At 49.9% G+C, this 13,120-nt stretch overlaps 1 protein-coding gene across 2 annotated transcripts in view; it reads right to left on the bottom strand.

Moving 5' to 3' along the window:
* Positions 1–6,181: 6,181 nt before the first annotated feature.
* Positions 6,182–13,120, bottom strand: part of urm1 (ubiquitin related modifier 1) — a 69,796-nt gene continuing 62,857 nt past the window's right edge. For both annotated transcript variants that reach the window (XM_038782279.1, XM_038782277.1), the window contains 2 exons: positions 9,186–9,234; positions 6,182–6,497 (listed from right to left, as the gene is read on the bottom strand). In XM_038782279.1, coding sequence (XP_038638207.1) covers positions 6,429–6,497; positions 9,186–9,234 — 118 coding nt within the window. In that variant the 3' untranslated portion in view covers positions 6,182–6,428. The remainder of the gene's footprint in view (positions 6,498–9,185; positions 9,235–13,120) is intronic.

The following is a 13,120-nucleotide window of genomic DNA, read 5'->3' on the forward strand; positions in this document are numbered from 1 at the left end:
AAAAACTGGAAAAGGTGTGGAGGAGACAGGTGGGGATAAGAAAAACAGGAAACACTGGGCACACACTTTATCAGATTTCTTTAGAACCACCCATACATTTTGCATAAGTTTTGTTTGTTTCTTGTTGTCCTTCACAGTGGAGAGTTCGTCTGCAAAAAAAAATCGAAATGAGCAACTCGGGCAAACAGGCGGCGGGTGAAGTGTCTGGGCAGGGAAAAGTGTGTGTTTAAAATTCTCCATATTGTCAAAGGGCGACAATTAGTATAACAGGAATCCCCAGAACTCTCATAAACAAGGGAACGTGTCGAATGTGGAAGGGGGGGGGGGGGGGATTAAAACCAGATCAAATGAAAATCTGATTTAATTTCTCCTAAATCAAATGGAAAGTTGAGTCAGAATGGAAACTTGTCTTTTTCGGAGATCGACCTAGATTACCCAATTCTTTTTTTTAATGATGTGGAGATGCCGGCGGTGGACTGGGGTGAGCACAGTAAGAAGCCTTACAACACCAGGTTAAAGCCCAACAGGTTTGTTTCAAATCACTAGCTTTCGGAACTTAATTACCTGCAAATGCTCGCATTCAAAGTATCGTTTTGCATCTTTGACTTTGTCTATACAGTATATATGTTTCTGGAACCTACCTCTTCATTCACCTGAGGAAGGAGCAGTGCTCCGAAAGCTAGTGATTGAAACAAACCTGTTGGACTTTAACCTGGTGTTGTAAGACTTCTTACTTTTTAAAATATGTTTGCTTCTATATCAGATTGTGGAGATGCTGGCGTTGGACTGGGGTGAGCACAGTAAGAAGTCTTACACCAGGTTAAAGTCCAACAGGTTTGTTTCAAACACCAGCTTTCGGAGCACTGCTCCGCCCTCAGGTTGACCCTTTCCCCGCGGTTAAAACACTTTGTAAGGGCAGCACGGTGGCCTAGTGGTTAGCACAACTGCCTCACCGCGCTGAGGTCCCAGGTTCGATCCCGGCTCTGGGTCACTGTCTGTGTGGAGTTTGCACATTCTCCCCGTGTCTGCGTGGGTTTCGCTCCCACAACCCAAAAATGTGCAGAGTAGGTGGATTGGCCACGCTAAATTGCCCCTTAATTGGAAAAATAATTGGGTAATCTAAATTTATCAAAAAAAAAACACTGGAGAATTGGCTGCGAAGTTGCATTGCAAAAATCTCGACAAAACAAAACGCTACAACACAACCCCCCACTCCACACACACCCACCCCCCCTACACACATACACACCCCACACCCATGCACATACCCCCACACCCCCCACCCCCGACACAGCCCCCTCACACACACACCCCCCCCACTACATACACATACACCCCCCCCCACCCCCACACACCCCCCCCCCCCCCCACACACACACCCCAGCACCATCTCCTAAAGGTGTTGAACGAGGTTCCAGGGTCGGTGGATCCTGTTAAAAACGGTGTGAATATGACTTTTAGTTTAAAGAAACCCGTTAAAAACTGAACACAGCAACTTCCTACCGACAGAAGGACCCTGGACAATTCCAGAGTATTACAAATAGTCCAATTCTCTTCAGAAGCCGAGACGTTCATTTAAAAACTCGTGGCACTGGTTAATTTTACTAAGGTTCTTTAAATTTTCGGTTACAGCAATCTCTCTCCCCCCACCCCCCACCCCTCTCCTGCGTTTAAACTGCGAGGAATCATTCAATTTGACCCAGCACAGGGACGATGGGCCGAATGGCCGCGGGCAGGGCTGGAGCCTTCCATTTGAGATTGGCGCTGGTTTCTGTTCCCGTGTTGAAGATTATGTACATTCGGGGGTTCTGGTTCTCTCGCCTGTGGGCGAGAGAAGAATTTCCAAGTTAAACGGAGTGAATCCGGGCGCTGGGAGGTTTGTTACTGGAGGGATTTGTTTACCGTCCTCCCCACCACCACCCCCCCCCCCCCTCACCGCATTCTCTTAAAGGGTCAGACGTCAAGAAAATCTTATTCTTTATCTCCGCATTGGTTACATTTGTCCTTTTTGGTTTCCTGTTGCCGGGCAACTTGCGTGAGCTAGCCAAGAAATCTCGCTTTACAAAATACATTTACACACACACAAACACACATACAGACAGACATAGACACAAACACACATACAGACAGACATAGACACACACACAAACACACACACAGACAGACATAGACACACACAAACACACATACAGACAGACATAGACACACAGAGATGGACATAGACACACAAACACGTACAGACATAGACACACACAAACACACAGACAGACATAGACACACACACACACAGACAGACGTAGACACACACAGAGACATAGGCACACACGCACAAACACACAGAGAGACAGGCATAGACACCCACCCAGAGACTGACATAGACACACACAGACATAGACAAAGGCACACACAGACACACACAGACAGACATAGACACACAGGCAGATAGACAGACACAAACTCACAGATAGGTATAACACACAAAGGCACACACAGAGATAGGCATAGACACACACACAGACATAGACAAAGGCACACACAGACACACACAGACAGACATAGACACACAGACAGATAGACAGACACAAACTCACAGATAGGTATAGACACACAAAGGCACACACAGAGATAGGCATAGACCCACACACATAGACACACACACAGATAGACACACACACACATATGGACACACACACAAACAGACATAGACACACACATAAAGGTTTGGACATACCTAGAACAGACAGAACTAGACACACGCAGGCACACACACAGATAGGCACACACACGCAGACACACATAGACACACACACACATGAACACACACACAAACACACACAGACAGACATGGACACACCCAAACACACAGATAGACATACACACACAGATAGACATAGACGCACACACAGACATAGTCACACACAGACACAGATAGACATAGTCACACACACAGATAGACATAGACGCACGCACACACACACACAGACATAGACACACACAGAGACACAGGCAGAGTGGGGGGTGGGAAGAGATCAGGCGTTGGGAACCAGGGGGAAATGGAAACTTTTTTTCCGCTGTGAAATGATCAACAATTTATTCGATCTTGTAACTTTTAACGAATGGTTTGGGGGAATCCTGAGTCGGGATTAAACATTTAATTTGGAATCAATTACAAGATCGACGTGGGCAGCAAAAAAAAGTGATTAATAGGAACCTCCTCACGCTGATTTGGAGCGGGGGTGGGGGTGGAGGAGAGATAACACATTTAGGAAAGCGAGCTCAGAACCTCCCACAAAATACATCCAACGAAACGAAAACGAAGATCGGATCCTTCGAACGAAATGCAAAAGAAGCAGGTCCAATTTTTTCTTTAAAATGGGACTGATCGGTGAATCTGACCGATAAATAAAAAAATAATCAATTGAAAGTCGTAAACAGTTTAAAAGAGAAACGAATAACATTGTCGTGTTCTGAGGTCCAATTGAGTGTGGGGTTTATATCACCCCATCCCACCCGGTCCAGCTGCTACAGCCAGTGTTTCCCAGAGAAGGTGTTGTAAAAGCCTAATGCATTTCATAGGTCGTTGTTTATAAATATTAAAGACACGTGCAGCCTGGGCTAAAAGGCGATCCGTTTATTTTGATATAATTAACTTTAAAAATAAAATAGATACAAAACTCTGCCATGTCTCAGCTGTTTGTTCAGGCACAAGTTTGGTCGGCCCATAACAGATGTGTCTTTGATATTTAAACATAGATATACATATATCTACAGCATAAAGACTTGTACAAAAAAAAAATTTTCCAGTGGGGTTTTTGCTTTAAGAAGCGCCTGGATATTCCCCAGCTGCTGTTTTCTGCTATAGAGACTGTACAGATCCATCACCTCAATACCCATTTATCACCCCGTGGCGTTATTCAAATTCAGTGCCAATTGAAGACAATCGCCTTTTTTCGCTTCTCTCTCTCTCTCTCTCTCTGTGCTTTGGTCACTCTACATTTATTGTTGGGGGAGGGATGGAGGGAGTGGGGGTGGGTGGGGGGTGTTGGGAGAGAGAGATCGCTCAGAAGAAGCCCCGGCTGCAGTTCCACCGAACACAGTTGTGAAATGCAAGAGCCTCCAGCCTCCCAGAGCAGTTTCCCAGAAGGACCAAGAGGAGAATCTCAGTGAGAACGGAATACCGATACTTTTTCAAACGAGGATGAAGCAAAAAGCCCTTCCACCACCCATTTTTTTTTAGGAGGATGGGGGGGGGGGGGGGGGTAGCACAGTACAGAGTGTGTGTGTGTTGTGTGTGTATCTGCGCATATAAATATTGCTGCAATAGCTTCCAAACGTTGGTACCGAAATGACCCGATATTCTCTTATTTTTTCTTCTTCCAAAGAGAAATTGCGTGTGTTTTTCTTTTTTTAAAAAAACAAAAAAAGGACTCCGGGCAGGCAACAAAAAAAAAAATCAGCGACTTTTGTTCCTGTTGTTTGGAGAAGCAGCAGAAATGGTGGTCAAGATGATGCGGTCTTTATTTATAGCAAAGACGGAACAGCGAGTTGAATACATTGTCCAGCCCAACCACTGGGTTTATAAATTGGCTTCAGAGTGCTTCGGGAAAACGTCGATGCAATCTCCCCCGTATATATTTTTTTTGTGTTGGTGGGCAACTAGGAGATGTGAATTGGTGGTACAAGTGCGTTGGTCAGCAGATCTGTAGAAAATGTTATTTTGTGTGTGTGTGTGAGGGAGAGATGTGTTGAAGACAGAAGGTGCTGCATCTAGGAGAGGGGAGGGAGGGGGTGAAAAAGCCGAGAAATTCTCGCTATTGATTGTCCAAACGCAATTCTTGTGTTTTTCCAAATCGGACCCCGAGAATTGTAGATGGACATCCTTAGCTGGATTTTCACATTCTTCTTTCGCAGCGAGGAGGGGAGGGGGAACGAAATATCACGTAGATTTTTGTTGTTGTTGCTGTTGTTCGTTTCTGTTTAAAACGGCCCACAGTTTTTGATCAAGAAATCGGGGAGGGAAAGCGGGGTTTAATTCAGGACACCTCGAGGAACCCCTCTGCTCGACATTGCCCCCACCCCCGGAGGAAGAACGATTGGGACGTGTTCAACATTCTGAGGCCCTTGGAAGCAGGTAACCCCCAGCGATAAACAAAACAGCAACTATTTCTGCTTAACGCGCGTTTACATTATTATTTGCTGTCTGAGAGAAGGGGCGATTTTAAATACACACACGCCTAAATAAATCGTCTGTTAAATTATTCCTGTTTACAATCTGGGGTTGCTGTTAAACTTAAAGCAAAAAGCCAGGGCCGGGTAAAAATTCTCTCTAAGTATTCGGTAAATGGCTGTTTTTTGGTTTTCTTCTCAACGAAGCGAGCAACTTTTATTTGTTTTGCAATAATGTTCTGTTTGTGACGCCCAATCTGATCTGAACATCATTGAAAAATATATATTCTGACCTTGCTGCAAAACTTATTCGTACAAATCGCACCTGTCCCCCCCCCCCCCTCTTCATGTTTTCCACAATTTCTTCAGCCAATATTTAATGTAAACAGGCCGCCGAATATCTAACTACTTTTTAAAAACACACCTCGGTCTCGCACAAGTTTTTGCATTTCAAGGTCGATCTTCCCTGAAATTGGCTATTAAATCTTTAGCAGGTGGCTCCGACAGTGATTTTTAATGTTGTTGTTGATGCAGTAATACATTTACATGTGTGTGGGTGTGTTATAAAGAATTTGAAAGGTTAGGGTTAGAAATATTCCATTATATTACGCCACTGATTCGGGCACCGGATCACCAACCCCGAGGAGAAGGTCTACTCTTTAAGCAATTCTTAACCAGGGGTCTGATGCTACCTCACATCACGGTAAAGGGTCCCTTCATCGTCACCCCATCGATTAACAAATTAAGTCTCTGGGGAGGGATGCGGGGAGACAAGCCGGGAGTGGAAGGGTATAAATGGTGTGCAAGATTCAAACGCCAGATTCATGATTTAATTTCAATTTACTGTAAAGAAAATGACAATTCGAATAACGGTAGGGGCAAAAAAAGGCATCCTTTTGAGAGATTTCAGGTCTCGATGCATTGACTCGATCGTGTTAAACCATGTAATGTTACCGCCCACGTAATATGCCGGAATTACCTTTTTTTTAAAAAAAAATATAAAGCAGAGATTAAGGACTTTAAAGATCAGAGAAGCTTATTTTATTTTACAGCTCAGAATCTACACTTCAGAACGCCGATTCTCTTAGTCTGCTCCGTGTTCCTGGAGTACTGCGGGTCAAAGGATTTGTGTTTTACAGGAGTGGATCCGGGAAAAGCTGGACAAGAGGATGTCATCACTTTGATACCGAGAAAACACGGTTAGATCTCGTTACAGAGAAAATCTCCTCTACTCCTTGCTGCCGCTGTTGTGAATTGTCCCTTTAACCGCCATGCAAGGTTGATATAAACACGACATTGTCCCGATCCTCCAGCTTGTAATCCAACTGACCCTGCAGAAAACACAATAATATAAAAAAAATAGGGGGGGAGCAATCCAGGCCAAATTGATAAATCGCTTACAAATTAAGTCATTCGTTCGCTAATTTGCTACAGCACTCCCCAATCTCAAACTATTCGTTAGAAATGCCCCACTGAGGAGACGTCGGTGTAATCCCCCTCTCCTCACCCCCTTCCCTCTACCCCCCCTTCCCTCTACCCCCCCTTCCCTCTACCCCCCCTTCCCTCTACCCCCCCTTCCCTCTACCCCCCTTCTCCCCTCCCTCTTCTCCCTCTCCCCTCCCTCTTATTCCTCTCCCCTCCCCTCCCTCCTATTCCCTCTCCCCTCCCCTCCCTCCTCTCCCCCCTCCTCTCACCTCCCTCCTCTACCCTCTCCTCCCTCTTCCCTCTCCTCCCTCTTCCCTCTCTCCCCTTCCCCTCCTCTCTCCCCTCCTCTCTCCCCTCCCTCCTCGCCCCTTCCCCCCTCCCCCCTTCTCCCCTCCCCCTTCTCCCCAGCCCCCTTCTCTCCTCCCCCTTCTCCCCTCCCCCCTTCTCCCTCCTCCTCCCCCCCCTCTCCCCTCCCTCCTCTCTCCCCCTCTCCCCTCCCCCTCCCTCCTCTCCCCTCTCCCTCCCCTCCCTCCTCTCCCTCCCCCATCCCCTCCTCTCCCTCCTCTCCTCTCCTCTCCCCTCCTCTCCCCCCTCCTCCTCCTCTCTTCTCCCCTCCCTCTTCCCCTCCCTCCTCCCCCTCCCTCCCTCTCCCCTCCCCCCTCCCCTCCCCTCCCTCCTCTCCCCTCCCCTCCTCTCCCCTCCCCTCCTCTCCCCTCCCCTCCTCTCCCCTCCCTCCTCTCCCCTCCCCTCCCTCCTCTCCCCTCCCTCCTCTCCCCTCCCCTCCCTCCTCTCCCCTCCCCTCCCCCCTCTCCCCTCCCCCCTCTCCCCTCCCCTCCCTCCTCTCTCCCCTCCCTCCTCTCCCCTCCCTCCTCTCCCTCCCCTCCCCCCCTCTCCTCTCCCCTCCCTCCTCTCCTCTCCTCTCCCTCCTCTCCTCCCTCCTCTCCCCTCCCCTCCCTCCTCTCCCCTCCCCCCTCTCCCTCCTCTCCCCTCCCCTCCCTCCTCTCCCCCCCTCCCCTCCCTCCTCTCCCCTCCCCTCCCTCCTCTCCCCTCTCTCCCCTCCCCTCCCTCCTCTCCCCTCCCTCCTCTCCCCTCCCTCCTCTCTCCCCTCCCCTCCCTCCTCTCCCCTCCCCTCCCCTCCCTCCTCCCCTCCCTCCTCTCCCCTCCCTCCTCTCCCCTCCCCTCCCTCCTCTCCCCTCCCCTCCCTCCTCTCCCTCCCCTCCTCTCCCCCCTCCCTCCTCTCCCCTCCCCCCTCCCTCCTCTCCCCCTCCCCCCTCCCTCCTCTCCCCTCCCCCCTCCCTCCTCTCCCCTCCTCTCCCCTCCCCTCCCCCCTCTCCCCCTCCCCTCCCCCCTCTCCCCTCCCCTCCCTCCTCTCCCCTCCCCTCCCTCCTCTCCCCTCCCCTCCCTCCTCTCCCCTCTCCCTCCCTCCTCTCCCCTCTCCCTCCCTCCTCTCCCCTCTCCCTCCCTCCTCTCCCCTCCCCTCCCTCCCCTCCTCTCCTCTCCCCTCCCCTCCTCTCCTCTCCTCTCCCATCCCTCCTCTCCTTCCTCTCCCCTCCCTCCTCTCCTCTCCCTCCTCCTCTCCCCTCCCTCCTCTCCCCTCCCTCCTCTCCCCTCCCCACTCCCTCCTCTCCCCACTCCCTCTCCCCACTCTTCTCTCTCCCCCACACCCTCTCAGCCTGGTGCTCAGGCAGAGCTAGGCTCAATGTTTCGCTGGGTTTAATTCTCACCCTCTTGTTGAGTTTTCTAATACTGGCATTGGCCAATTTCAAACGACCCCCCACACACACACTCTCTAAAATGGGCAGCACATTTCTAGACTCAGCCCTCGTTTCTCCCGATTTTCACTGATTTTGAACTTGTTGTGAAGGCTGATCATAACCAACTTCCAACTCAAATTGGACATGAGCTCCCTGAGTGGAACCCCCCCCCCCCTCAGATGGGAGGAGAGTGTGAACACCCATCCGAAATCGGAGTGGAGCCCAGAGGAAAAGGAGGGGGGGTTGAATTAAAAAAAATTATTTAATGATTAAATTTCACTCCCTCCCTCTCCAAAAACAAAAGTCGCCCCTCCCTCTGCCCAGTCCTCCATTGCAGCCATTTTCTCTTTGGTGGAATAAGATGGAGGGACATTCCTGGTAATTAATTACAAGATAAAATACACTCAATTCATGAAGACAGTTATCCTGTTTCTAAATATCGATTTTCCAGGACGGAGTCACAATAATATTTTTATGTGAAGACGCCTGGTCCGCCTTCAGCGCCGCCCCTAGCTCAACGCCAGGCCCAGAATATTGCACTTTTCAGGCTCAGACAAAATAAACATTTCACCAGGAAAATCCACCGGGGGCTGGAAAATTAAAATCCTTCTGAACTGCTGCCTTTCACTTGGGCTGGGAAATGTAATAATTGTTACATTATTGAGCAGATGCTGGTCTATCAGGACCCCCCCCCCCCCCCAACCTTTACAGTAAACACCACTGAACACTTTCACAAGCGGTTGTGTGTCTGTCTGTCCCCCTCTCTAACTTTTGACGAAGCTCTCTCGCCCCTCTGGATCCCGCTGGCGAAATGGAAGCGCGGTCGGCGGCGATACTGACCATCAATTCCCAATCGGCGTCGTTGACCAGGACCAGGATACCCGGCCTCCTAAAAAAAAAAGACAAGAAAAGTCGCCCAGGTCAGTCACCTGTGCTCGGTTACAGTGCCAGGGGTATGAGTGGTGGGTGTCTGGGTGTGTTTATCTGAATTATTTCTCGGTCGATTTCAAATCGCGTCCACATTCCCCGGGTTAATTTCTCAGCGGTCAGCCCGGCCAATTGATCTTTGCAACAAACAAACCGGTGAAAAGCGTGGACTTTGCGAATACTGCAACACCAATAGAGTAATGACTGTTAACCAGCTCTGGCAGAGAGTCACCGGCCCTTGGGGGGGGGGGGGGGGGGGACCAGATAAAAGGAGGCAGTGGGATACAGCTCATCACTGCATTATGAAAACATCAGCACTCCACCGTGTGCTCTTTCTGTTCCCCTCTCTCTCTCCCCACTGACACCCCCTCTCCCTCCCCACTGACACCCCCTCTCTCTCCCCACTGACACCCCCTCTCTCTCCCCCCCCCCCCCCCCACTGACACCCCCCTCTCTCCCCCCCCACCCCACTGATACCCCCTCTCCCTCCCCACTGACACCTCCTCTCTCCCCCCCCCCCCCTACTGACACACCCTCTCTCCCCACTGACACCAACAGCTGGGTGGAGAGGGGAGACTGTCCGGATAGGAAATATTCACGCCCGCTGGCTGCTGGAGATGTGAGACGCGCTTGTAAAGCCTGCTCTGTAATTGCCTGATAGCACGTTGTACACTGGCGAAAGCATCACAACCTGATGTAAACAGTCCTCCCCGTGGACCCTTGAACCATAACCTGCGTTCACAGACCGCCTTCCTCCGTCTCTCCACATCCCAAAGATCGGAACAGCCAATGAAATACCCTTTCACCTGGCACCAATGCGTGAGGCAGGGCAGCCATTTTGCGCACAGCAAGCTCCCACCAACAATGTGGTGAAGTCCAGATCATCTACTTCAGTTGAAGCAGGCCGACCCCCCCCCCCCCCCCCCCCCCCTTGAAATACAGCTAGGGTTTTTTTTACACCTAACTGGCAGGGCAGTTTCCTGGGCAAGACAGCACCCCTTAAAAACTTTGTGTTTAAGTCTCTGCAGTGGGTTTTGAACTCATTACCCATTGGGTCGGGCACTGGTAGTTTTCGAGTCTTAAACAGTGAAATTCCTGCATATATTCAGTGTTAAATTAGTAAAAAGCTCTCTAATTAAACATTCAGGATCGTTTTCTCAGTCTCTCTCTCCCCCCCCACAGAGACTCCGTGCCTCTCCCTGGTCAGTTGAGGCTCGGCCAATCAGTTCACAGTCTCGGTGGCCGACCTGACCTAGATATGAGCCCTCCTGCATCACCAAGACTGCCTCTTCCTCCTGTAACATCACCCGCCTCTCTCCTGCCTCGGCACCTCAGCAGCTGAGACCCTCACCCAAGCCTTTGTTACACCTGGGCTTGGCCATTCCAAAACTTTCCAAGTTGCCCCCCTCCAACCACAGTGTTAAATTCTCCATTTCTCCTGGTCCAAAACTCTGCAACATGTAACCTCGCACCAAGTCCCATTCGTCCATCACCCCCTGGACTTGATCAGCCTTGAACCCCTGGAAATTCCTTGCTTTGAGTCTCCACACCTCACCCCGTCTCCGTAACCTCCTCCAGTTCCACAAGCCTGAGGTTTCTGCACTTCTCCAATGCTGGTTCCCAGCCCCAATATTCATCACATTGACAATGGCGGCTGTGCTTTCAGCTATCAGGGCCCTATGCTCTTGAATTCCCTCCCTAAACTCCTCCCTCGCTCTCTTCCTGATGATACTCCGGGAAAAAATCTAGTCAGTCTTTTGGACACATGTCCCATATATTTTCTTAGGTCGTTGTTTGGTAGTACGGAACTTGCTGAGAAAAAACAAAGAGACTTTTTGTCAAAATATTTTGTTTGGCACTCATCAGACCAGACACAAGACAGTCGAATTTTAAAGGCAGCAACAAATCGATCTTGGCCAACTTGACTCAACATGCAAACCAATCAGCACCCTTCTCTCATGCAGTATAAATTGTGATTGTTTCAAATTTGGTGTTGTTTCAAATTTGGTGTTTCTTTATTTGTCCTGATGAGTGTAAGACAAAAAGCTATGACAAATTGTCTCTTTTTTTTCTCAGCAGAGTTTGTTGGGTGGCTTAGTGTCAAACTTTGTTCCACAATGCTCCTGCGGCATTTTCCGACAGTAAAGGCGCTATATAAATGCCCGTTCATGGATTACACACCTGGCTAACCAAACTGAAAAGAATGTTACCAGCGGTATGGTTGGGGCGCTGTTCCCTGCCCTGGGCAGTTGGAGCTACAGAACCCCAGCTAAAGGTGACCATCTACAGCACAGAGGAACGTAAACTGCAGCGCCATCTTGTCGAGCTGCAGCTTTCCTTCCCCACTCCCTTCGCACGACAATCGCTGGATTGTGAAAGACCACCCCACCCCCCCCCCCCCCCCCCCCCCACCCCCAGCAATGGGGTCAGTCTGATGCGAGAGAAACTAAAGCTGCAATCATAACGTTTAAACAAACTGCTTGCAAGACAGAGGTTTTTTTAAGGCCGTTGTCATGGCAACGAGGCTCCATAATGAGTCCTGTCCCCAACTTGAATGCGTTCCAGCAACGTCATCAATTTCTATGGGTAGACATGGCTTTGCACACAGGGTGGTGATGTGGGTGGTGGGGGTCAGAGATTGCATCCTATAGAAGGTAAATAATAATCTTTATTATTGTCACAAGTAGGCTTACATTAACACTGCAATGAAGTTACTGTGAAAATCCCCCAGTCGCCACATTCCGGCGCCTGTTTGGGTACACGGAGGGAGAATTCAGAATGTCCAATTCACCTAACAGCACGTCGTTCGGAACTTGTAGGTGTAAACCCGGGGAGCACCCGGAGGAAACCCACACAGACACGGGGAGAACCTGCAACAGTGCTAATCACTGTGCTACCGTGCCACCCTAGAAAATACCATTCTAGATAATGACAAAGTCCCTGTGATCATCCGGGGTTGGATGCGATCCCCTAAGGGCTTTGGGAGGGAATTTTAAGATTACGTTTGGCTGTGGTTCTCTTTTTGTCTCTCCCAAGGGTTGACTTGGCAGCGGGAGTGGTTGGGAAGTGTCCAGCTGTGGTGATCAAACCATCAGGCCAGGCTTGATGGATCAACTGGTCTATCCTCGTCACTCCAGACCTACAGCAGTGTGGCTGACTCTTAATTATTTAGCGTGAAACCAAGTAAACTAAATTCAAAGAACTGAGGGTCAAAGTAAAAGGGCAGCCCTTAAAGGGACACTGCCTTAAATAAAATACAAATCACAAATGAAACTTAAAGATCAAACTAAAACATGATTAAAAGGATCAATGAGGCAGCCCAGCCCCTTTGGTGTCCAACAGACGCAGAAGGCCTTGAGGGTGCCAGTGACACCGCCTGCGCCCCCTCCAGGGACACCTGGCCGTGAACGTAGTGGCGATAGAGGGACAGGCAGTTGGGCTGGACGGACCCCTCGGTCTCCCGCTGCCTGGACATGTAGATGGCAAGTTTGATCAGAGCCAGGAGCAGGTACACGAGGAGGTGCTCCTCCTTCCCAGCAAGGGGTGGATTTTTATTATTTTTAATAAATTTCGAGTACTCAATTCTTTTTTCCCCAATTAAGGGGCAATTTAGCGTGGCCAATCCACCTATCCTGCACATCATTTTGGGTTGTGGGGGTGAGACCCACGCAGACAAAGAATGTGCAAACTCCGAACGGACAGTGACCTGGGATCGAATCCGGGTCCACGGCGCCATGAGGCAGCAGTGCTAACCACTGTGCCACCGTGCCATCCTCCCAGGGTGGACTCAACTCTGAAATAGCCTAGCAAGCCACTCAGGTACAAGGCAACTAGGGATGGACATTACA

The sequence above is a fragment of the Scyliorhinus canicula genome, chromosome 21, assembly GCF_902713615.1.
Source record: "Scyliorhinus canicula chromosome 21, sScyCan1.1, whole genome shotgun sequence".
NCBI classification, from domain to species: Eukaryota; Metazoa; Chordata; class Chondrichthyes; order Carcharhiniformes; family Scyliorhinidae; genus Scyliorhinus; species Scyliorhinus canicula.